The sequence below is a fragment of the Salvia splendens genome, chromosome 14 (assembly GCF_004379255.2).
Source record: "Salvia splendens isolate huo1 chromosome 14, SspV2, whole genome shotgun sequence".
Classification (NCBI taxonomy): Eukaryota; Viridiplantae; Streptophyta; class Magnoliopsida; order Lamiales; family Lamiaceae; genus Salvia; species Salvia splendens.
This window is the reverse complement of record NC_056045.1, coordinates 20,607,192-20,633,380: the sequence shown is the minus strand read 5'-3', so window position 1 is coordinate 20,633,380 and position 26,189 is coordinate 20,607,192. Positions and strand designations below refer to the sequence as shown.

General features: G+C 38.3%; 3 protein-coding genes across 4 annotated transcripts; 2 read left to right on the top strand and 1 right to left on the bottom strand.

Annotated features, from left to right (window-relative positions):
• The first annotated feature begins 5,366 nt into the window (after positions 1-5,366).
• LOC121766103 (CBS domain-containing protein CBSX3, mitochondrial-like) lies at positions 5,367-7,421 on the top strand. Its single transcript, XM_042162445.1, has 6 exons — positions 5,367-5,548; positions 6,081-6,351; positions 6,425-6,506; positions 6,816-6,889; positions 6,964-7,024; positions 7,109-7,421. Exons 2-6 carry the CDS (start codon positions 6,094-6,096, stop codon positions 7,249-7,251), a joined length of 618 nt encoding a protein of 205 aa, XP_042018379.1. The 5' UTR covers positions 5,367-5,548; positions 6,081-6,093; the 3' UTR covers positions 7,252-7,421.
• A 1,800-nt stretch (positions 7,422-9,221) lies between these two features.
• LOC121763662 (acyl-coenzyme A thioesterase 2, chloroplastic-like) lies at positions 9,222-11,922 on the top strand. Of its 2 annotated transcripts, XM_042159725.1 has the most exons (5): positions 9,223-9,814; positions 10,449-10,626; positions 10,693-11,150; positions 11,403-11,531; positions 11,649-11,922. In XM_042159725.1, the coding sequence occupies exons 1-5, from the start codon at positions 9,425-9,427 to the stop codon at positions 11,790-11,792; spliced, it is 1,299 nt and encodes a 432-aa protein (XP_042015659.1). In that variant the 5' UTR covers positions 9,223-9,424; the 3' UTR covers positions 11,793-11,922. The 2 variants fall into 2 exon arrangements, 1 of the variants encoding a protein (XP_042015659.1); XR_006042458.1 differs by lacking the exon at positions 11,649-11,922 and having other exon boundaries at positions 9,222-9,814; positions 10,693-11,305; positions 11,403-11,533.
• Positions 11,876-16,378, bottom strand: LOC121763661 (formin-like protein 1). The gene is made up of 4 exons (XM_042159723.1): positions 13,574-16,378; positions 13,286-13,497; positions 12,948-13,192; positions 11,876-12,857 (listed from the first exon to the last, which is right to left on the bottom strand). Exons 1-4 carry the CDS (start codon positions 16,297-16,299, stop codon positions 12,069-12,071), a joined length of 3,972 nt encoding a protein of 1,323 aa, XP_042015657.1. The 5' UTR covers positions 16,300-16,378; the 3' UTR covers positions 11,876-12,068.
• Between the last annotated feature and the right edge of the window lie 9,811 nt (positions 16,379-26,189).

Below are 26,189 nucleotides of genomic sequence, written 5' to 3'. Positions count from 1 at the left end.
ACAGGTACCAAAAATGTAATTTCTAGGGACCAAATAGGCTCTAAAAATTTTTAGAGATCATTGATGTATTTTTCGACAAGATCGGAGAGTATTAGTGTAGTTCACTCTATAATTTAAACAAGATAGTAGAATTAAAGAAACGATATTAAAGTAAGATGAACTTATGAGATTAATCAGAAAATGAGGGCAAAGAGTGATGATTAATTAATTGGAGAGTGAATCCACTCAAGAGCAAAACCAATTCAAACTAACAAAAGACTCTATACTAAAAGTTCTCCAATATGGAAACTTAATCCAAAAAATAATACTACAGCTTATCCTGCTCGAGTATATGTAGTTCTAAGCGATTGCTCAATAACAAGTTCCGTACCTCAATTGATGGTTCCTCGTGCAGATACAACCCTTTATCTCGATCCGACAATCCACAACTGAAATACTTGTGTTACTACCACCTACCAATTTTTGTCACACATACACCAAATATTTCGAACAAGACTGAAGCAAATTCCATCTCCTCTATCCCGAATTGATCATAAAGACCACAACTTGGTTGTCATTGTCAATTTCAATACTTCATATGCCGTTGTCTCAAGCAAGCTGCAAATCATCATATATGTGACATAACTCAGCAACAATTACTGATCCATGTGGGTCCGAAACTGCAAGTGGTGGGCCACATAGATCTAAATTTTCAGCGGAGACCACTCCACGAGCGGGAGAGATGCAGAACCCACCCCGTCTGATGAGGATCAATGCGGCAAAGAGAAAAAGCAAGGAAGAAGGCTTCGGCGGGTCTGATCACTGAACCCCTCCACCCCACCCCACCCCAACCTAACCCGAATCTAGATAGAGTTGCTTCGGCTATGAGCGAACTCAACCTCGTTACGCAGGTCAAACAGTTGGTCGAACTGAAGAAGGGGAATATGTCATCGACGTCGGAGATGGCATGTGAGATGCACAACAATATGATCAGTGCACTCTGCGTCAGGATAAGGTCGAGGAAGTAGTTTTCTATTTTTAGGACATATAAATTTTTTATGAATGCATTTTTTTCAATTTCTACAATGTTTTGAATGTTTTTAATGAAATAATTTCACTATATATTGTTCATTTTGTATTTCAATTTTATAAATTGTTTTAATAACTAAAAATTTAGTGTGAGATGTATGGCTAGAGGAATTATGAGAAATATAAGATTGTGAAAATTGTGGTTTGCCTCAAAGAAATGAATAATGACATGGACATGTGTTACGGACCAAATATTAGAACTCATTTTAGAAGACTAGTTAGTATGTTAGAAGAGAGTACCATGTTAGAAGATTAGAAGAGAACGCTCATTTGGTCTATAACCAATAGGTTAGACGTTCCTCATCTTAGCGTTTTATTTTCACCTTTGTACGGACTTCGGAAATACAACTGGTAGCTTCGGATCACGAGCTATTATTAGCTTAATTTTATTGGTTATTAATGAGTATTTGAAGGATTAGTTAATGAAACAAGATAATTTTTATGAATCCATCCTATAACTAAAGGAAACTCCCATACCTTTCTCTCTCAGATCATACAATGTGTCGCGCGGATTGATCACAAGAAGAGAGATTACAAGCTTGGATTTGGGCTGATAGTGAAAAGAAATGGGCTAGTAGATTAATATGGATTATATAATTGTAGGTGTCTATAAATAAATTAATTTATTAGTCCAACAATCCAAGAGCCCAAATGGCTATTCATCTACTTGGCCCTTTCATTTACTTGAATGATTGTTTACCTATTAGTACTCTTCATGGTAGAGAATGTACTGGACACAGAAAAGTCACTTGATAATAAGTGAAGTCTCTACCAGCAGGTTTCCTAGTTTTCTTTTACAGAATGACTGTATTTGGAATAGTTCATACAATAGATTGAAATACTAGGGTTTGTTTGTTTGTCATGTTGGTCTATCGTATGTTAGCATATATTTAACATTATTTTCATGATTTCTGTTTTGCGTAGTAATCACCTTTCTATGTTTGTTTGTCACTATACGTATCATATGTTTGCAATACCTCTGTTTGGTATGACAAACTGAAATTAGAGATACAAATTTCTATTGCCAAAAATGGCCTCATAAATTATACATAATTCCCGAATTGTCCTCAAAAGGCCTATTTGGCGCGTTCCCAAAATTTCATTCGCGCCTCAGACTTACGGAGACCCTATATGGATTAAATCAATGTAAATTTTAGTAAAACTACGTCTAGCAGCATTGCAGTTACAAACAAGAACCACTACACAAGCATAAAAGCAAATATACAACATTCCAAAGTCGATTAATCTAGATACCGAAGATTGGCATATATTTTTCTTCAGTACTCTCAATTAGTCATATTGTCTGCTCTATCTAAAAACATAGGTCAATTCAGCTTGCCCAATATCAACCACACCAATGAAAACAAAATTAAAACAAAATTCTCAAAATTCACGATGCTAAAACAGAGCATGTCGACTTCAATCTCTTGGATTACAAATCAACTGCAGATCAATTGGAATATGGAAATATAAATTCAAATAATGTCAACCCACATATGTATTAACATGCATTCAGACACAACAAACAAATCTAATTCCCAAAAATCGATGTATTATGTACATAATCAATTTAGGTCGGTCACAAATTGAAGATGGAAAGTTTTTCGGATTTCTAAAAAATATTACCTTCTGCAGTTGATCTTGGTCAGACATGGATCGTATGCGGTACCCGGGGCAGGTGCAATTGGATTCAACCTCCACACAACGGCGAAGCCGACAGAATCTTCAATTCGATTCTACCTGCACAATTAAACGCCGACGCTGCCCGCCCAACAAGATCTTCAAGGATTAACATGGTACGAATCAATATTATCGATTTTCCCATAGATGCGAAATCTCGAAATATGACCGCCGATTTTGAAATTGGTAGATTTTTGTGCTTCTGGATGCAAAAGCTTTGAATTGGAGTCGGTGTAGTGGATGGTGGTTGAATTAATGGTGGGGGTATTTCAGTCATTTGATGGTGAGAGGTCATATCATTATTTTGGAGATACAACACAATCGCAGCGTTGAACGGGTATAGGGATATCAACATTTTTGGAATAACAAGCACCGACAATTTCGGGTTGTGGTATTGAATGCCGGGTCGTGTGGAAGACCAACATGTCAATCAAACACACACATTAGGGTAGATAATGAAGACTAGCTACTCCTAACATGCCAAACAAACGAACCCCTATAATAGTGGATTCAATAATCTGATTAACCTAAAGGGATCAAACAACACAATAAATAAGTAAGGTTTATGTACTACGTGATTTATAAATTCTATTATGAATCCAGGTATATATTCTTGTATGTTGCGCAATCATGAAATTATTACAAGAATCACTAACGGGATAGATGGAGAATAGAGTGAAAATGAGTATTGACATCGGCTGGTCCTGAAGATATCCCCTCTTTGATTGATAAGAATCGATTCAAAATTTTATTCTTGTGTTGAGCAGCAGCAGCAATCACAATCACAATCAATTGTTATTTGGTTTTGCGGTTTGAGATATTGTTTTACTATCAAAAAATGTACACTTTTGTTAGTAATTTCATGCTTAATTGGTCAATAGAGATTTTTGGTTTGTTAATTCTGTGTTTACATGGATTAATATTTGCTTGCAACATCTTTGTTATATTGCTTTCTTTAGCAATTTTGTTAACGTGTACTTACTTACTAAACTTTTCTAAGATAAAATAAATGAATGTGTGTACATGTTTACTATTCACTTTATCTCATTTAGGAAAATTTCTAAGCTTAGTCGATATAAATTTAGGTGAACTCCCTTTGTATGGGTTGGTTAGTTTTATTTAAACTAAACCATCATATATATTTATTTGCGTTCAACAAACAGTTGAAATAAGTTTTTAATTCATTGATTGATATATAGATTATTATTATTATGATGGTGATGGAGTGGGACATGAGATAGTTTCTCTATCGATAGTTGCCAAATTGTATTTCAATTAATTAATTAATCTAGTGCTTTGGATATAATGGAATCCCTACTTTTTCAAATATTAATATATTATGCTTTGAGGTAATGGATATGTTCCAAGTGCAAGATGACTCATGGATTTGATAAATTTTAATTTTACTCTACATATGGTCCCCACTAATTAAATATTGTATAATTTGTAACCTCTTATCCAAACTTGTCGCACCACCCAACCTTAACGCTTACCTTAATAATTTGTCATTAATTGAATATCGTAAATGGACGTTAAATAATTTTGTTTCATTTTGTATAATTTTATGTCTTCCAACATCTATTTTTCATTATAGGCAATTATTTTATACTACTAAATAGTACTAGTTTATTATATTTCATCAAAACCCTAAATATATATTCGCTTTTTTACTTACGATATGTTCTTTTATATTTACGATATATTCGTTTCATTAATTAATTTTCATTTTCTGACGCCTCTATGTATAGAATATTATTGGATATTAGTCAGGTATTTGTTCAGATATAATTCCTCAAGTCTCCAAATTTCCCTTCCATTCACTAAAAAAATGTTTCCAGTTCAGAAAACATAGATCTCAAAATGAGTAATTACTTTTAATTCTTAAAAGCTTTTATCAAAATGAGTAGTACTAATATTTTTTATTTTCAATTATCCATAAAATCAGTCACCTTCTATTTTTAATAAATTCATCACTCTTTAAGTTTCATTTCTCACTAATAATACTCATTTTCTTTAATATATTTCTCTCATTTTATCAATTTTATATTAGCTAGTATCATCTACTACCAAGTCTTCAATAGTATTTTCTCTCTACCCCTCTGCAATTTATTAACTTATTCTAATTATTGTTTAATAAAGGAATCTCAATCTAAAGTAGAGAATCTAATTAAATATAAAATGATTCGCAATAAATTAGTTCTTGATATCGACGTGACAATGTACTATGATTAAAAGACAGAAATTGTTAACTTCAATAAATAATTGTATACCAGAAATATGCAACAGTCCCCACCACTTATTGTCTCTCAACTCCTTTCCTCCTAATCTTATTTCCAAGTTGCATAACAAAACAGGATCTTGAAAATCAAGAAAGAAATCAAAGGGTTACCTTCAACGAAAACCGTTTCAATATTCAATCTCAATTTAATCGCAATTGGAAAATCCTTTAAAAAGTAAAATAGGAAAAAAGGGCTATCAAAAAAAATATTAGAACAGTATTAAAGTTTCGATCTTGTTAATAAATAAATGTAAGAAATAGGAAAAGTATGATGATCAAGTCACGCTGTAGGTGACAAGTGGCCATTTGCTGATACAGAGTGACCTCTATAATGGATAGAGAGAGAGAGAGAGAGAGAGAGAGAGAGAGAGAGAGAGAGAGAGAGAAGCGGTCTTATTAAATTTGTGAAAGTGTAGGGATTGCTCTAACTGCATAGGGTTTTCTTCTTGTGACCTTTGCTTTTCACTTCACTCTTCTTCTTACTCAGTCTAAACTCCCACTTCCACACATTTATCACTTCAGGTACTCTCCATCCCTCTTTCTGTATGTGTGTGTGTGTGTGTAAAGAATGGGACTTTTTAATGTGTGATTAATCATTCTTGTATGTGAACTGTGTTTTTTGTGTGTTGGGAAGATTTATCTCTGTTTTGATTATGTTTTCAATCTATGATTCATGAATTTTGTGATATGGGATTTTGTCATTCTTGTGTGTGTTGGAGAAAAAATCAAGCTTTGTACAAGGTTATATTGGAGTAGATTGGAATCTGAAATGTTTATATGATTGAAGCCTGAAAATTATTTGGAATAGTATATAATATGTGTATGTGATTAGATTTATTAGATCCTCATTTTAGTAGTCTTGTTTAGTAGACTCTACATGAAAATAAGAATAAAGAAAATAGGAAAACAGTTTTGCACATTCTTGTTGGATCTATTCCCTGCTGTGTTTGTCAAATTTTAGTTCTTTCCTTTAATTGTTTTGTTGAATCTTGTAAGAATAGTGTTTGTTAATTGCTAGTTTTGGCTCTAAAAACTGGGAATCATATTGTTTCAGTTGTAGAGGCAAAATGCAAGGAGGAATTAAAGCAATCTTCTCAAACGGGGGTGTGCTCAAGAACGCTGTCCTGCAGCACGTGCGTGTCGTCCCTCCAGCAATGCGGGCCCTCATGTTCTCTCGCCACGAGTCCACCTCTGCAGCTCGCATTGAGGAGCACGGCTTCGAGAGCACCAAGATCTCCGATGTCCTGACTGCCAAGGGGAAGGGCGCGGACGGATCCTGGCTTTGGTGCACCACCGATGATTCTGTCTACGATGCTGTCAAGTCGGTATGCATCTGCATTTGCACTTTTTTGAATGTCTTGTCACGGTTGATTGAACCGTTCTGTTTCTCCGCTGTAGATGACTCAGCACAATGTGGGAGCTCTGGTTGTTGTTAAACCAGGGGAACAGAACTCAATCGCTGGGATTATCACAGAAAGAGGTGCCTCTCTTCGTACTAACGAGTTTCGCCTTCAATCTTGCACATTTAGGCTTAAATACAACTTCGAAATAGTTTCCAAAACTTCCATTTTTGTTATAAGTAAAAGACATGATGTTGTGGACCGTCTAGTGGTGAGCAGAAATCTGAGACTCGGGTTAATCGGGGTAGCTGTTTGGTCATATCGTTTAGGTAGACTATTGAAGTGATACTCGATTTTTCAAAGAATCTTCTATGCTAAACCGAAACTTGGATAGATGAAATTCTTGCTTCCATAGCAGCTTCGGTGCTTATAATTTCGATGTTATCCAGATTATCTCCGGAAAATCATAGTCCAGGGAAGATCATCCAAGTCGACAAAAGTCGGTGACATCATGACCGAAGAGGTATTCTTCTCCGCTTCTAAAACCTTAGTTCATGCCTGATGAAAAATGGAACCAACGCCTCACGTTGATTGCAGAACAAGCTCATCACCGTAACCCCGGACACGAAAGTTCTCAAGGCAATGCAGCTGATGACAGGTACTCGTTTGGTTTCCGTGAAGAATCAATACATAAACTGGCCGTATGAGGGGTAAGGTCTTGATTGGCTCGTTGAATTGGCAGATAATCGCATCAGGCACATTCCGGTGGTGGACAACGGTGGGATGATGGGGATGGTGTCGATCGGGGACGTGGTGCGTGCCGTTGTGAGGGAGCATCGCGAGGAGCTGAACCGCTTGAACGCTTACATACAGGGGGGCTACTAGACCTGCGAAGACGATGACGAAAATGAAGGAGGTTCGAGGAGGAGAAGGGACCTTAACACTCTAACTAATCTGCTCTTGGTTTTATGCATCATGTGGAAATGTGTTTGAGACATTGATGTGAAAATTTGTGAGTAATAATATGCAGAAACTACTTACTGCTCTTCCTCTAATTACTCAAATTGCTGTTATAATTTTTAATTTTTTAAGCTGTGTTTGGATTGAAACATGTCACATAGGTGTACGGTTAAAGATATAAATACGAATAAAAGAACATCCAATCTCAAATCTCTATATATGAGCAAGAATATTATAGGTACGCTACTCGCATTTTCTTTGCAATTACAATATCTACCAGAAAAAGAAAAAAAAAAATTGAACAAATTTGTCTCGTTTCTTTTTATTCTCAATTGATGTTGTGTATTGAGCAATTAAAACAAAAACATATTAACATACATAAATACTTGTATTATTTGTGCCAATCCAAATAGCTAAATCACTTATCTTATCCCTATTATCTTATCCTAATTGCATTGTCCAATAATTTAATAATAAAAAAATGTAGAGAATTTGAGAGAGAGAAAATTACAATTGATAAATAATTCTCATTTAGAGCATCCGCAATAGAACGGATGTCCCGGCGAACATTCCAAAAACATCTCCTGTCACGTCATAAAGACATCTCACTGCACTGTCGCGTTATAAGAACATCCTACTGTACAATAGTGGACATCTCGGCGAACAAGAACAATAATAAAAAAAATTAAAAATTGGACATCTGCCGGAACGTCCGTCGTGTCATCACCGCAATAGCAAACGTCACGACGGACGTCCCCACACACCCGCGGATGACCTCTCGTCCGCATGGGACGTCCTCGTCTGCCTCTTCCGCTGCAATAGCTGACGTCCCCGACGGACGACCAACTCGCCGGTTAGACGTCCGTCGGGACATCCGCTATTGCGGATGCTCTTAGCTCAACTAAAATTTCCATTTGTCTCTTAATGACCCAATAGAGTTTTGTGTCCTCTCTTTTTGGAGTCAAGCATTGTAGGAGTACATGGTAAAAACATACTACGTTGTTGGCGCTGGGGCCGTGCCCGATTTGAGGCATGTCCTGACTTAGCGGGCGCACGAGCAGGACCCAGGCCCAAATTTTTTTTAAAATTAATTTTTTGTCTATTTAAACTCACAACATTTTCATTCCTATCATACCAATTTCACTCTCCTTTGTATTCATATCAATTCCTCTAGTATGTAATACAATAGTAGTTTAATAGCGACAAACGACAAATGGAACAATTCGCCGCGTCCAACAATTGGTACTTCCCAACATTGCCCGAGCAACATGTTGCTCCTAGTCCGACAACGAGTTCCACCACCGCCCCGATAAACTTGCCGTTGCCGGCTAGTACTGATGAGTACGACATTAGTGATATGAAGCCCGTCGCCCAATGTGCAAGGAAGGGCAAGGTGCAGCAGTTGATGATAGCAGGCCAAAGAAGTACAGCCCCGAGGAGACCTTGTTTCTAGCCAAGAACTCCATCGATGTCTCTGGGGACTATCATCGGCAAACAACATGTCAGTTGAGTAAAGTGTTCTGGGAGCAGGTTACCGTGAAGTTTAACGTTGGTCGACTAGTAGGGACGTTCAAACGTGACCACGTGAAGCTTCGGAAGCGCTGGGGCCGCATTTAAAAGGAGATTTCGAAGTGGAATTGCAAGTGAGCTAACGTGGTCCGGATGATACATCAAGATGGACCTCGTGGCGAAGACCAACGATGAGTTTCACCTTAGCCAGAAGAAGCACTTCAAGTACTACGACGTCTAGAAGCATCTCTAGAGGAGCCCGAAATTCCGCAAAGGGATAGAATCGAAAGGAAGTGGGGCGCCGAATAGACCAAAGTTTCCACCTTTGAAACTACTCTACGAGCAATGGAGGTCCTACAATCAATCCCCAACGTCCCCGTCAGTAGTAATTGAAGGGGAAGGCGGCTGCAAGTCAGTCTACTATGCCGGCTCCGCCCCCAACCCTTCGCTAGAATTTAATTTTACTCCATTTACTATTTGAAAGGGAGTACTTCTTTTACTATTTGAAAGAATTAAATTAGCACCATTTAATGATGTATTGACAAATTCTGGTAGCAAAGCAAAGCAAAGCCGCTCAAATTTAAGTTCAATGGAGGCCGATTCCTCTCCCTCCTCAAATCCAATCCTCATTTTCTCCACTCTCAACTCCCAATTCGATGAATCAACCAAGAAAAATGTCCCCAATTCTTCAGGTAAGAAACCCTTGAATTTGTGGCCGGGAATGTACCACTCTCCGATGACAATCGTGCTCTGGGAGACTAAATCCAGCATTTTCGAGAGGCTTCTCCACCCCCCTCTCGACGCGCCTCCCCAAACGGAGCTGCTCACCAGAACCCCATCGCAGAGTAGAATGTCCATTTTGTACAACTTCTCTACCGATTACATTTTGAGGGAGCAGTATAGGGATGCTTGGAATGAGGTTAGAATTGGGAAATTGCTTGAAGACCTTGATGCTCTCGCTGGCACCATTTCTGTCAAGGTACACTTTTTTCCTAAGATTCCATTTTTATAGTTTTTACGCTGTTTTTTTTGTAGATTGAGCTGTGCCTTTGTGTATTGTGATTGAAACATTAGAGCAATTTGATGTGAGTTTGTTGTGCTTAGCTCATAATGATGTTAGGATATTGTTTATTTGGTTTAGCTCTTCAGCATTGCTAAAGAAGATATGTGTGAGGACTGGCAGGTTGTGAATGTGAGGATTTCAACCTGTGATTTTTGTGGTGTATTAGTTGCTTCTGTTGTGTTTGTGAGTGAATAGCTGGTGTCTGTCATTATCGTCCCCGTCTTCTCGCACGATTATGATTTTATCAGTGCCTAATTTGCAATGCCAGAAGCTTGCAGGATTTGAGTAGTCTTAGTGTTGGTGTGTGTATGATCATCTTCCCTGTGCTCGTGCTATCTTATGACTTTATCAGTAGATGCGTTACAGCGCCAACAGATAGCTTGCAGGATTTGAAGTTTTTGTGTGTGCGCTCGTTTTTGTGTGTATGACTAGCTTCTCTTTGTTCTTGCCTGATTTTGGTTCTCTCAGTATCTACTTTGCAATGCCTACTTGCTGGAACTTGTGCTGTTTCTTGTTGTAATATTTCTTTCTCGTCTTTGTTGATTATTAGCACTGTTCAGATGATGATAGCACAACTCGACCACTATACCTTGTGACTGCTTCCGTTGACAAAATCGTGCTGAAGAAGCCAATCAGTGTCAATGCTGATCTCAGATTAGACGGTGCTGTTACTTGGGTTGGCCATTTGTCTATCAAGATTCAGCTCGATGTTACTCAGACCACCCCTGGTAATATCTCGAGCCCACAGATTCCACCGCTTCTCGTAGTCTGACCAATTCTTTTGTGCTCTGCAGAGACAGCCGATCCTTCTGACCCAACCGCTCTAACTGCCAACTTTGTCTTTGTGGCTCGTGACTACAAGACAGGGAGAGCTGCTTCAGTGATCCGCCTCGCCCCCGAAACCGAACGGGAGAAGCTGCTCCACAAAGAAGCAGAAGCAAAAAGTAAAGTGAGGAAGAGGAAACTTCGAGACGAGGAGAATGGGGGGATGAACAAATTCGAAGCTTTACTAGCCGAGGGAAGAATCTTCTGTGACATGCCAGCCTTGGCGGATAGAGACAGCATCCTTCTCAAACACACTTGCCTTGAGAACTCGTTGATCTGTCAACCTCAGCAGAGGAACATCCACGGCCGTATATTTGGAGGGTTTCTTATGCACAGAGCATTTGAATTGGCTTTCTCGACTGCGTATGCCTTTGCAGGCATGATGCCATCTTTCACAGAAGCTGATCACGTCGATTTTCTGAAACCAGTGAGTGTCTCGAGATGAACTCACTCTAGATTTTATTTTGTAATTCAAAGTCTTCTGCTTCCTGCCACACCTTACCAGATGCCCACGTGATATCCGTAGCAAGATAAATTTACTAACCCTTAACCTCCCAGAAATGGCTGCAATGTTCTTTAAAAGTTGAGTCTTACTTTTCTTGTTTCTTTGCTTGCTTTGTGCTACCTTCATTTTGTTTTCTTGAACGGAAAACCAAGCTAATTACTGTTGGTAATGCAGGTGGACGTTGGAGATTTCCTGCGTTTCAAATCATGTGTTTTGTACACAGAAGCTGAGAATTCAGACCGACCTCTAATCCATGTTGAAGTCGTTGCACATGTGACGAGACCCGAACTGAGGTCTAGTGAGGTATGCTTCAGCTGAAAACTATATTTGCAGGAATTGAATCCATTGAAGGAGAAATGGTGCTAAATAGAATGTGTGATTTTGTGGAGAACTGCTCAGATGTGCTGATTTGGTTTGCAGGTGTCGAATACGCTGTACTTCACCTTCACCGTTCGGCCTGAGGCGAAGGCAAGAAATAACGGGCACACGATCAGGAAGGTTGTGCCTGCTACAGAGGAGGAAGCACGCAGAATCATTGCTCGAAAAAGTGCTGTTTCTTTGTAGGTCTGCAGAAACTATTTGATCATTGCTTATAAAGAGAAGGGGATTTAGTTGGAAGAGAGAATGTAGGCTCTGTAGATCCTTTATGACGAAATTGTAGAAATTATTCATTAATGACAAACTTATTTACTTAGCTGCTCGTGGAAAATTAAATATTTTCTTCATTTCATTAATCTATATCTGTTATAGCTACATAATATCACATATCTATGAATTTAACACATCAAACATGCCCACGGAAAACCATCTCTACAGCCACAAACCCAACACCAGACTCGCCTACACATTGAGGGGAAGGTTCTCATCATCCAACGAGGCATGCTGCCGCCTCTGAAACGTCCCCGTCGCCTGCTGCAGCATTGGGTTAACTGGGACCGGGAACCTGTGGGCGGAGCTGATGATGGTCTGCTCGTTGATCATCCCAACTTCCTTGCACACGCGGTCCAGCACCGTGAGGAAGTCCCGGACCACCATGAAGATCCGGAACGGGTGAGGCTCTTCCATCGCCGAGTTCCCATGGAAGTACTCAGTTATCTCCTTCACCAAAGAAAGTGCTAAGCTCTCCTGTGCTTGAATCCTGCAAATCTCCTCTTCTGCATTCTTGGCGAAGCCATTCATGGATTCTGCAAATCTATTTCTGCTTTCATCCAATTCAAGAATCTCCTTGACATTTCTCATCCCTTTTGCAAGCTTGGCAACGTAGGTGCTGAGCACTTCCGCATCCATCACAGCGGCTTTCTTCACGCTGGAGAGCTCCGAACTGAGCGCTGACACGACTTGGAGGCCGAGCTTTCTGCACTTGGCATCACTGCTTGCCGACAATTCCTCCACCACCACCTCACCAGAGAGACGGGCGCCCTCGCTCCTTATGATCTCCTGCACGACAAAATGCAGGAGTGTGGTCTTCCCGTCTGCCCCCTTGACATCCACGAGCTTGAGGAGTGTGTCGAGCTTGAAAGCATGAGCATCACCGCGGTTTGTCCCCACGTTCATCCGGTTCCCCGTCTTCAGCACTGCTTCCAGAAGCTTCAGGAACATCCGACTCGTCCTCAGCTCATCGCAGGCAGCCTGAAGCATCAATCGTATACGTTACATGAACTTGAAATAGGTAAATCAAAAGCTCATGTGAATGTGATTTGAATGAAATGCTATATATACCTCCAAAGTCGCAAATGACTTTCTCAGGTAGTCAACCTCGGATTCGAAGTTGGAAGCATAGAGCAACGCTTCTACTCTTCTGAAAGCGTGAGGTATGTCGACAACTGCCTTCAAGAACCTCTCCGCAGGCCCAAGCTTAATCGGGGACTCATCTTTGTATTCTCTCAGCTTACGCTCCTCCTCCTTGCTCGGAGCCATCTTCAACAGACTCTCAAGAAGTTCGGCCCCGAGGATCTCAGCATTGCCTGTGTTTCAAGCCCAAATAAGCAAAATTCTTGAATGTATATGTACCACAAAATTCTCATCAAAGTTAAAGCGAACGAAATGTTATAGAATACCTTCCAAAAGGCCTTCGCAAACTTCTTCCACAGTGACATGGAGTGCCTTCAACAAGATGGCAATGTTTTGTGATTTCTTCGGGTCAAGAACCTTGTCGCCACTGTCATGGCCCGGAGGGGGGAGAACTTGCCACCTGCTTGCTTCATTTGGATTTGGATTCGGCTTCGGAGTGTTGACAACAAACAACGTCTCGATCATCTCCTCATTCAATCTGCAAACGAATGAAATGAGAACACTGCACTCAACATACGAAGAAACTAGCAAGAAATTGTTGAGAATAATTGTACTTGAATGAGCTGCATTTGAGATGATCCCACACCATCTCCCTATCAGAACTAGCTCTCACTTTATCCCAATGCAATGCCTTCAATTTTGGCTTGGGATTCAACTCATCTTCGTCGTTATCGGAGGGAAGCTGCATCGGAGATATCGATGTGGAAGCTTCGAAGCCAATTGGTTTTAGTGGATTGATCAAGGCGGGTGGATGAAGAGGATTCTTTGCTGCTACCGGGGTTGGGGTTGTTGGGCTTAACCATGCTTTACTCTGAGGCGGGGGCGGAGGTGGAGGTGGAGGTGGAGGGATGGCTAAAGGTGGCGGCACTGGGGGCGGAGCAGATAGAAGGACAACAGGGATGTATGGTGGAGACTCCATATTCCGATCAAAATCCTTCACTGTGGGTGGAAGTGCTTCTTCACTTTCTCTCCGGTGTATCTCCTGCGATAATGGCGGCAGATCATGAAGCTCGGGGCTGCTGGTCCTTGCCGGAGACGCCACTGGAGATTCAACATCTTGATCGGATGCGTTTGAGATTCTAGGCGACGTGTCATCATTTTCCCCTGAATGATTTTCTGGTGGTGACGGCGACGAAGATTCCGGTAACATTACAGCTTCCATATCCGGTGAAGATGTCAGGATTTCGCCGGAAATGTGGTTTTTAGGGCTGCTGATTCCGATTGGATCAGAGACATTTGAATTCCTAGGCGATGATTCCTCACTACTCAAATCTCTCGCCGGAGATGGTGGTATGAAGGCTATCGGCGATGCAGATTCCGGCAATACCAAAGCTTCTATCTCCGGTGATGCCGGAATTGCATCGGAGCTGTGCATTGCAGAACTGGTGATTCCAACCAGAGGTTCCACGTTCTGATTGCATATATTTGAATTTCTAGGCGTTGATTCCTCACTGCTTAAATGTGAATCCTCGGCCAACGGCGATGTAGATTCCGGCAACACTAAAGCTGTCATCTCTGTTGGAATTGCAGTTGAGTTGTGCTGTTCGGACCTGCTGATTCTCACCGGAGATTCTATTTGATCGGAAACATCCGAATTCCTCGGAGATGATTCCTCGCTTCTCATCAAGCAATTTTCTGGTAAGAGTGAAATTGAGGGCAAAGGTAGTGCTGATTCGGATATCATTTCAGCTGCGTTTCTCACCGGAGAGTCATCATTCCAATACCAAACATTGAAAATCGGCGTAACCTCAGATGCAGATTCTGTCGCCGACGACTCCTCAAACTGATCTGAAACATTTGAGTTTCTCGGCGATGATTCCGCACTCGATGTCGGGCGTCTTTCTAGCGATAATGAATTCAACGGCAACGGCGATGGCGATGCAGAATCTAGAACCGTTAAACCACGTATTTCTGGTGGACTTGGAAAAGTATGCTCGAGAAGACTGTTATCTCTCACTGGAGATTCCAAATTTCGATCCGAAACATTCGAATTCCTCGGCGATGAACTCAGTGGCAACTGCGTCGCAATTTCTAGTGCGCTGTTACTTCTCGCCGGAGATTCAACACTTCGATCCCAAGCATTAGAATTCCTTGGCGACGGCTCCGGTGAGGATGAAGTAGCCGGCGACGGAGATGACTGAGGGTCCAAATCTCTTGTTTCCGCCGGTGCTGGATTAGAGCTATTGATTCTAGCTGGAGACTCCGGTTTCTCATCTAAAACACTCGAATCACTCGGAGAAGATGAGATCGGCGATGCAGATTCCTGAATCACCGAACCCCGCGCCTCCGGCGGCGACGGCATTTGCGGTGGCAAGTGTGCAACAGTTTGAATCTCGATTAAATCCGGCGATTTAGGGATCGAATTGGTCGGAATCTGAGCATTCGCCAGAGAAATGGAAAACGACGCAGACGGCGCCGGAGATCCCGATCCATGGAGAGAAGAAGAGTAAGTAGAGGAAGAATTCGAAGTTGAGCCATTGAAATTCTCCTCTTCCACGGCGGCGAATGTTCTCCTAGAAGCTGATCCGTTGCCGATCGAGCCGTTAATGGAGCCTTTAGGAGAGTAAAACTCCTCGCTCTCATCATCCTTACTCGAAATAACTTTGGCATTGTTCCCCGGCCGCATGCTCAGCGGCGGCAGCGGGCGGAGCTCCGGCGAGTCCAATTTCCGCGAATCAGCAGCATTACTGTAATTAGCAGTAGCTGCGGGGGCGGGGGCGTGTGAATTGACTAAAGTGCCGAGGTAGAGGAACTCGGCGCTGGATTGCGAAGGCCGGTGAAGCTTGGGAATATGGCGGCGATTCGGAGCCTGAGCCTGATTGAACGAAACCACGCTGCTAGTATCGGAAATCGGAGGTTTTGATTGATCGAAAGGAGGAGATCGAGGGGAGGCGGTGCGGTGGCGGAGGTGGAGGAAGACGGCGAGGGAGGCGACGGCGATTGCGGCGACGACGGAGGCGACGGCGGCGATGATGAGCTTGGAGGAGGTGGAGCTAGGTTTGGAGGGGGCGGAGACGGTGAGGGAGGAGATGTTGGCGGGGAAAGAGGCGAAGGAGGCCGGGGAAGGGGGCGGAGGAGGGGTGGGGTAGGATTGGAAAAAGGGGGCAGAAGCGGTGAAGGGGTATTTTGGGGGAGAGGGCGCCGGGGGTGGCGATGGGGGGGAGTCTTCGGGGAGGAGGGGCTGGTGGAGAATGCGGCGGGGCTGGGGAGTGAGGGTTGAGGATAAGGGGCGGAGGGTGAAGGATAAGAGGAGGAGGATGGTGGCGGCGGCGGTGGGCATTTTGTGGTGTTTTTTTCAGTTTTGTGTGTGTGAAATTTTCACATTTCTACACACTGAGTGTGTGAGAAGTGGAAGAAGCTAAAGCAGTGGTAGTGGAGTGAAGGTTTAATTATAGAGTATAGTAGTATAATGAGAAATCATTATTAGGATAATGATGGGCGGAATTGACTAATGTTGTTTGAGTTTATTAAATTTGAGTATATAAATATTGCAATTATGTTGAGAGTTATTGGGTAGATCCGAGCGTCATGATTCTGTATTCATTGTCATATTATTGGATTTCGTATATGCTTTTATGTATTTACGTGATGATAAAATATCAGATGAAAAGAACATGGAAAATTTTGGAATTTTGGGACTCAGATGTTTTTCAAAGTTTGAATATAAATGAAAATAAGTGATGTGGATTGATCACTTATAGTAGTGTGTGGTTCACAACTGCATATCGCAAATAATAAAAATGATCAAACTGCTGATGAGAAAAATCGAGTTAGGTACTATGCTATTTTAGAAATTAATATTGTACTCTAGTTTTTATTTTATTAGTAATTATTTAATAATAGTTTCAAGTAAAATAAATTTAGGATATTAAACAGTACATAAGGAAAATAAATTTATATATTAAAATAGAGATAAAGTTGAATGATAAAACTCCAACTTTACATGGTCCGAAATTAATTACTACTATGTATTTTCAATATTCCTAAATCTTGACGTTAAATTTATTAAAATAGTAATTTCCATCCAAAAATAGATTAACAAAAATTATTATTTTCTTTTAAAGAATAAACATATACTCACTACAATCAGTTTATTAATTTAAGTGACGACAATGTAGTAGGTCATTGACTATTAATAACACTCACATATTCAAAATAGCTCGAAACATAATGTTACAATTAACTTGGAATTGGAATTGGAATTGGAATTGGAATTGGAATTGGATGATCCAAAGTGGAAACATATAAAAATAATGGATTAAAATATATTTATGTGGGCAGCTTTGGAATGTCACTAAAAATAGCAGCAGTAAGTTGAGAGTTGTTTACTTGCGTAGCACCGACACTCTTCACTGATCAACAAAATGACACGCACGTTATACTGCTACATATAAATATTCATGGACAAGTATGTATTTTCCCACAACGAATTACATCTAACAACGAATTTTGTATTATTAAATTGATTGCATTATTAAATTGATTAAATAATGAGCACAAATTTATACTACTAGTACAAATAACACCACCACATTTGAGAGAAAAACAAGCAACCCACTTCCATGACTGACTTATGATTCTTTTCTTTTCACCTTTGATTTATTTTAATCCATCTGCTTAATAATGTTCCAAATTATTTTAATTAACGGTGGGAGATACAGATCTTTCTGAATGTCAAAGTGACTAAATTAAAAATATATGATGCTGAAATTACAGAGTATTGACTGTTCTAATTATTATTTTATATAAAGTTGCGATTAGCATTAGTCATAGTTTAGTGATTTGTGTTAAACAGTTTGTCGGCCACAATGGGCCGATGATATGGCTGCCACCTCCCAAGATGAAGACTAAATTCTAGTATTATAAGATCTTAAACATATTTTAATTTTAGTTTTGAACATTATAAATTAAGTGTGACAATCGAAGCAATTTTGACCTAATTGCTGTAATAAAACTACACACTCTCAATTAAACATGTATATTAAAATCTATTTTGGTGTTAAATATAAGAACATTTTATGGTAATGATTCAAAACATTTTGTTTATTAGCTTAAGGTCTTAACATTATGTATTGCTTTTGTTTTCTCATTATATTATCCAATCTTTAATTGCCCATTACAAGAAATAATACCGGCAATGCAACCCATAGCGAGGTTGCATATGTTTTAGATATAATTAATTAATTACGCATCCGCAGATTAGGAAGATTCTTAAAAAATTAAAGGAGGCGCATAGCATAGTCAACAAATTAGGCAGAAAAGATATATCTTGATAGGTTTAGATCAATAAAATAAGTAAAGCCGCCCTTGTTTAATGCAAATTAAGTCCAAGCGCTTTGTTCTTGATTAATAGATATAGGTTGCTGATATTGGAAAAGAACATATGCAACGCTCCTTTGCACAATAAAGTTTGTAGTGTATACAATCATTTAAACCACTTTTTTTTATCTATATTTCTATCTCTATCTTACTTAATTAATTTTAAATTAAAATTTTGTCATTCATAATTGAAAATATTTTTTATAAACAAAAATAATAAATTTTCTTTAAATGATGTACTCCATCTGTCCCACTGAATATGACTCACTTTTCTTTTTTGTTTGTCCTAATTAAGATGACTCATTACTCAAAATGAAAACACGTTTATCTCTACTTTATTTCATTTCTCTTACTTTACTCTCTCCACTTCACACAAAAAATAAGATTGCAATAAAATCTCGTGTCGTTCAAGGAACGAGTCATCTTCCTTGAAACGGAGGGAGTATTAGTTTGAGAATTAATATTTATTTCTGAGGTTCTAAAGTAGCAAACCCAAATTAAAAAAATAAATCATTTACAATAATAAAAAGAATGAACTACAAATTTAGGACTTACACTTTTACTGATGCACATTTGCATACTTTTTTTTATGTATTTAGAAAGGCTCAAAACCAGAAACAGCGAGCAGAGATCCAACATACAAAAGAGATTCAACGTACTACCAAAAACAACAACGTAACAACTGACAAAAAGGCTTACAAAACTACCAAAAAAAACAAACACCACATCAACCAATCAACAAGACGCGGCCAAAGGAAGAAGAGATAGAAAAGTCTATCCACATTCCACAAGCTTCACCAAGCAACATACCTGCTACTTTTTTAATCTCCGTTCCAATCTCTGATATTTCTCAAATCTTCTATTGATGAATTGAGTGAAAGTGCAAACCTTGGGCACCAACTCCTAATCGACGAGTGAAGATGCAAAATTAACATTTTTTTTTTCTCGAAGTCACAATTTAGTTCAAAACCTTAAAATATCATTTTATTCCAAATAAACCAAATCGATCATAAGTGAAGACGCAAAATTAACATTTACATACATAAATACTTTCAAAATATCATTTTTAGTTTGTATACTAAATTTAATGCATATTTCAAGGTTCTATTAACTTTTATCTCATTTTTTCAGGACTAAATCACTCTCAAATGGATATAGATGCCAAATTTGTAAATTCAATCGGATAATTCTAAGTACAAAGATCGGGCGATCATTAATGAAATTGAGCTAAAAATTAGATAGACCGTAAACTAAAACCTTTCCTCTCATAAATCAGACAAAAAAACGTGGGGTCTAAGAGCATCCCCATCCGTGCTCTTGCCAACGAGCACGGATATGGGTCCGGATCCACTTTTATTACTTTTTTACTCCCTGCTCTTAGGCAAGAGCACAACACCCACATCCGTGCTTTTCCGCAAGGATAAGCTCAAGGTCCCACCATTCTATTATTCAATTTAAATAAAAACATTTCCACAAAATTAAAATGCATTAAAAATACCCGGAATGATATTACAAATTACAAAAAAATTAAAAATTACATAATTAAAATTCTAAAAATTAAAAATTACATAATTAAAATCCTAAAAATTTAAAATTACATAATTAAACACCTAAAAATAAAAATTACATAATTAAAGGCTAAAAATCCCCGTGGAAGACTATTCATCCGGCTCTACCCCCAATGTTCTTTGGAGACCCTGTATCATTGCCACACCCGATCGAAGTTGCTCGGGGGTCATATTTGACCTATCGGTCAAATTGAGTTGGGCCAAAACCCCCCACAACGAGTTGGTAGGGAGTTGAGGTGGCACAAAGGGAGCGGGAACGGATGGAGTCGCCCTTCCTTGCGTCCGGCGTTGGGAACTACTCGGGCCGACGTCGGGGCTACCCAAGTTAGCTCAGGGGAACTGGGTGGACACCTCATCGGAGCCGGCGTCGGATAGGGATACCGACCTCGACCGTTTTCCGGAGGAGCTAGAGGAGGATGCTACGCCTCCCCTATACTTCGGATGCCTACGCACTTCCTGCCAAACATTGAGGTACTTGAACGGTTTGTAGTGTTGGGATTGGTAGGTCGCCAACGCGGCACTGATGATGTCGACCTCGCTTCGGCTGCTCCCCGCTGACCGCTCTTCCTGGAGGTAATACCCCTGGAACTTTTAGATTTCTTTGTTTGCTCTGTATATGGTATTATGCACCATACTCTCGTTGCGCTTGATTGTTCCAGCCGGTCAGTTTTCATTGTACCGGCTACAGATGCGCCACCAAAAATGGTCCCCGGATTGGTTCGTGCCAATCTCCGGATCTTCGGAGATAGACAAAAACGCTTTGAATAATTGTTTCGACGACGAAAATGGCCAAATTAATTAAAATAATTAATGAGGGGTATAGTAGCCTTATAATTAAGTATTATGAGTGTAATTTGAATAAGATTAAGAAGGAAATTAGGATTTATACGATGTTCTTGTAGAAAATTCGATAGAAGGGCATTTCGGTCTTTTTACACTAATTAAATCAATTCTTTCTCTTTATTTGGAAAGTGCCGATTTTTACTCATCAACTAGGAATGAAATGGCTGCAAATTTTTATCTTAATTATTATTCGAAGAGTCTAGAAATAAGGCTTTACAAATAGTTTATTTGAATGTTGTCAAGTGTCTCAATTTTAGCCATGAAAAATGCTAATGTTGGGAGACTAACTTAAAAATATGAGATGTCATCTTTCTTCCTCAATTTTCTTCTCTACAAAAATCGGCAGTAACCTCTCTCAAATCACCATAGCTATTTCTCTCACATTTTTCTTAAGTTTATCGGTGAATCGAACGTGTAATCGGGACTTTCTCGAGGTATCTCTCTCTATCTACCTTATATTTATAGCATTTAAATAAATGAAAAGTAGAGGATGGAGGGCTGACAGGTTTGGAATAATTGGGAGGTTGTAGGGGGGAATGATTTTAATTCTTGAATAGTTCATGAATAAGTGGTTGTTGTATAAGTTTAAGCATGTTTTGATAAATTATTTAGAACCTATTGAACTCTAGCATAAAGATTTCATGAGGATTGAAAATACTCATTTGATTTTATGGTTTTTATGATTAAATATCTAGCTATATAAAATATATGGTTAGTGAGATTATTAAACATAAATGGAAATAGAATTTGATATAAATGTTTGAATCGGATTTAATCCCCTGTGTTCGTTTAATACATCAATAAATTGTTATAAAAATGCATCTATAATTGTCATACTTTTCGTAACACGCCAGTTTTTCTGTGTTTTATCTGAATTATTCAGAGTGCTTGAGGTAGAGGTAAATTTGATGAATAAATTACTAAATTGACTATAAGGTATCTAGATAGTGTCTGAAACTTATAAAGAATTTACAAGTACGTTTAGTATTTATAACAATTGATTTGAAAATGCTTCCAGAAATTGTATGATTTTGGTAGTCTGTGGGAAAATGGTGATATCTCTTAAATCATTAGAAAGTTTTGAATAAATCTTGTTGGATTATAAACTACACTTCTTTGGGTATTTTTAAATATCAAAGATAGTCTCTAAATTCTTCTGAATGAGGGTCGAACATTAATGATAAATCAGTCCAGTGCAGTGGTTATGCTGAAGATAAATGAAGGATTATAGAAATACTTTACATTTTACATATAGAATATTAATTAAGAATAAATGAGAGAGTTTGGCTTATATGTAAAATTATATTCTCTATGGATTAATGTATATTACAATGCTATCAAGGTAGTTACGCCCAATTATTAGCCATGTCAAAGAGTAAGGGGTTGGAAGAAAAAGAGTCGTCGAAAAGAAAGGTTTGGAAGTAAACACCATCCGGGTAGCATGCTCAGCACTTAAAAGACCTAATTCTCTTGTGTGCTTTTACGTGATAATTAAATGTTCTTATGTGTTTTATGTTTTTATATGCGAATATGTAACTTGTGAACTCGATGAATTATGATTAATTATGGAATAAGAGACTTATGAAGTTAACTATGAGGGGATAATGAGTTGTTGAATGGGTTGATAATGAAATATGGAAAGGGAAGAGTATGATGGTGATTGTAAAGATGGTTAGATAAATGTGGAGATGGGCGTTAAGGTGAATGTGATAAGTGATATATGTTGATGAGAGGTATACAAATATGATTACTTGTGACGATGTCTGATCTATCTGTGATGATATATGATTGTCTGTGTTGATGTGTTATTTGGAAAATTGTACTTGACTGTGCTTACGCCCCGTGCTTGAGTGTGATCTGTGGGTACAATTGGCATGCCGTAGGACAGCAGCGCTGCATTATCTGTGATCTCTCGTCTTCTGGATAACCGAAGCGAAGATCGTTTGATATCTATCTGAAATCTGATCTGTCTCTATATGCATCCTCGGGTGATCTGATTATCTGTCTGCACCCTAAATGGGTGGTCTGTACGGAGTCCTCTTGAAAACAAAAATCCGCCTCTGAATCTGACTCTGTTTCTGATCTGGTCCGCGTACCCTAGTCTGTCACTAAGCACATGAAAGGGGCTATGCTTGTTATGGCATGCAATGATGTATGTGATGTGTAGGTGTGTTGGCATGTGGATAAAAATGCAGTATGTGTTTTGATATGTGAGAATATCAATGATCGGTACATGTGTTTCTATGCATGATATTATGCGAACTAGCATATGTGATCAAAACATGTAATAATGCGTGAATATCTCGAATATATATATGGTAACTTTGATATGATGTGTTGATATCTGGACTAAGTAATTGGATTTTGTTATGTGATTTTATTCCGTTCATATACTTGTGTTAAGAGTTTAAGATTTTGTTATTGTGATTTAACGGCTAAATTGATCAAATATAAGTGATGATATATGTGACAATACGTGTATGATAATATATGAATTTATATGAAACTTTTGTTATTATAATTTGATAAGCTAATATTTTATACATTAAATGGATTCTGTTACATGATTATGATGATTTATGATATAAATATTGAAAACGTAAGAACTTGCAAACAATGTTTATGGCGCATGCGAAGATTCGTATTACTATACACTTTTTGTTGACATAGTTTGGAAATTTGACGTCTTGGATGATTGATTTGACTGTTAGTACAAGTATATTGATATGATCAGGTAATGGATAAGTAAAATGCTAATGAGTTAAAGATAATTCAAAATATTTGTCTATATGTATGTGTTTGATTATGTGAAAATGTTGGTGATCTATATACGTGTTAATGTGTGAATAATAATTGGTGATGTGCATTTTACTTTGTATTCTACAATATTGGTTTACAAAGTGATGTATGATTATAAACCTGCTAAATTCTATGAGACGGAAGATGATGACTGTTGATATGTTCTGGGATTGATATGACTCATTGTTGGTTTCTGGGCATATGATGGTTATAGGGGAGATGCTGCCTAAATTATGTTAGAAATTAATAAAATGATAATAACATGATGGAGGTGGTAATAATTGGTAAATAAAACAATGATATGAATTGTTAGAATTTTAAGTTGTATGATTATTACTTGAAGAGAATTTTGGCTAAAGTGCTGAGTGGGCTACAGGTTAGTTGGCATTGGAGAGTACCCGTCGAAGTTGTTCATGTCTGTCTCAGCGCTGCATCCTTGGTGGGTCACTGAGCTCTATTAGAGATAGATCTTTTAAATTGTTAGTTGTGGCATGTTAGCACTAAATTTTTATATCATGTTATTTCCGCTGTAATTGTAAATATTAAATAATAATTTAAATATTTGGTTTTGACTGGTTCAGAAAATGAAAATTTTAAATTTCCATACTTTATGGTACCAGAATTGTGACATCACCTATTCGGCCTGCAGACGTCGGGTAGGGGTGTTACACGCCGCTCCCTCCCGCTCTAGTTACGGGTGGTTCAGATGCCCACCCGTATTGCCCATCAGGGGCATCGCCGGGTAAGGCCGGTAGCCACCCGGAGCTTGCGAACTTTGGGTTTGAGGAGGGGCCGAAAATTTTGTTTCCAGACTAGGAAATGGTTGTGAACCGAACCATTCATAGTTCCAACCGTGGGAGCCGGAGGGGTGATCGCCGGAGCCGGACATTTTTTTGTTTAGAGTGAAAGAAAGATTGAGAATTGTAAGAATGGAAATGAGAGAATTTACATAAGAATTGTGTAGTGTAGTGTGAAATTTTTTGTGTGGGAGTGGAGGTATTTATAGATGAAAATGTGTATTTTTGGGAAAAAAATTGAAAAATAAATTAAAAGTGGGGAGAAAACGGATATAATTTTTTGGGAAGTGGGAAAATATTTTTTTTTATTTTTAATTGGATTTTTTAATTAAAATCTGATTTTTTTAAAAAAAAAAATTTTAATTCCAACGGATTTGTCGTTGGCCAATCAGGAACCGCCACGTCAGCTGCTCGATGGCACGGACGTGCTCTTAGCTAAGAGCAGCGCCGCGCCAGCGGCAAGAGCGCAGCGGCGAGCAGCGTTCCGCCGCACCGCTGACAAGGACGGACGGACGCCGTCCTTCTATCGCTGCGAATGCTCTAATTTCTTTAACTAACAACCTCTCAATTGATGAAACCATAAATTGAGCTACTTTTTTCATATTTTCGATATTTTCTTGCTTTGTCAACTTTTGTTTTAAAGAGGTTCCTTTGCCAACTCTTACTGCAACGTATTATTACTAGATTTTATTAGCTACATCAATAAATCTCATTAAATTTTCTTTTTCGGTAACATGAATCCAGATCTTCATCTTGTACCCTCATATATATTAGTTGTTTTATTTCTACTTTAACGATGTTATTTTTAATTGGATGAACATGAAAGTTAATAAAATACACGTGACAATAATGTCACGATTAGGATATAAGATGACATCATTTTGGAACATGTGGACTCATTTGGATTAGAGCTCTTGGTTTTTATGTATAACAACTAGATATACTTTTATTAAATTATTTCACAATTTTACTTAATTGTGTAAGAAATTATAAATACACATATATGTATGGGAATGTTCATTTTCTTTTTCTTTCTTCTTTTTTCTGGAAAAGTTTTGGGTTTTCAACGATTTTTATTATCAATCTTTAGTCTTTTCTAAGTTAAATTTTCTTTCTCTCTCTATATATATATATATATAATTTTTTTTGCTTTTTCTCATTTCAAGATTTTGTCTAATCGTGCAACGAGAAAAAGGAAGCTTTATCTTTCCCAAAAGAAGTAGCTGCATACGTAAGTTAGTAAGAAAAAGTTTTCGAAGATTCTACCCAATTCTGTTTTCTAGATAATTATTTTTTTTCTAGATTCTTTGCTCTTTAAAACTTTCAGAGCATGCAGTGTTTTGCATGTATAAATTTACAAATAAGAGCAAATCACACAAATCCCTTTCAAGTGTTGAATTTTCATACATCATCACTTTTAAATTTACTTTTTGTATCTAAAATATCCCAAAAAATTCAGATTCATTTAGTTTCCTATGATGAAAGAGAGGGAAATAATAAAATCTTGATATATGTTGTGCCTGATTTCGTTGAATTAAATTATAAACATTCATGTCTTCCATTTAGATAATTATATGGAGTGGTGTCACAAATTGCTATGCGGCAAAATAACCACATTACATATTACTGTAGTACATAGCAAGTTTTGATGTTAATAATCTAGTAAAGAGAGAGATTTATCTTGGTGAATATCTAGCTAGTATAACATCAAAAGGAGTGAAAAGAAAAAGGGAAAAGGAAAAGGGAATTGAGTTGGTGCATGCATTTTTTGGCCTTTCCAAATACTTAATGATCAACATATCTTTTATTGTAAAAGATAGGAAATAATTTTTTTTTAAATAATA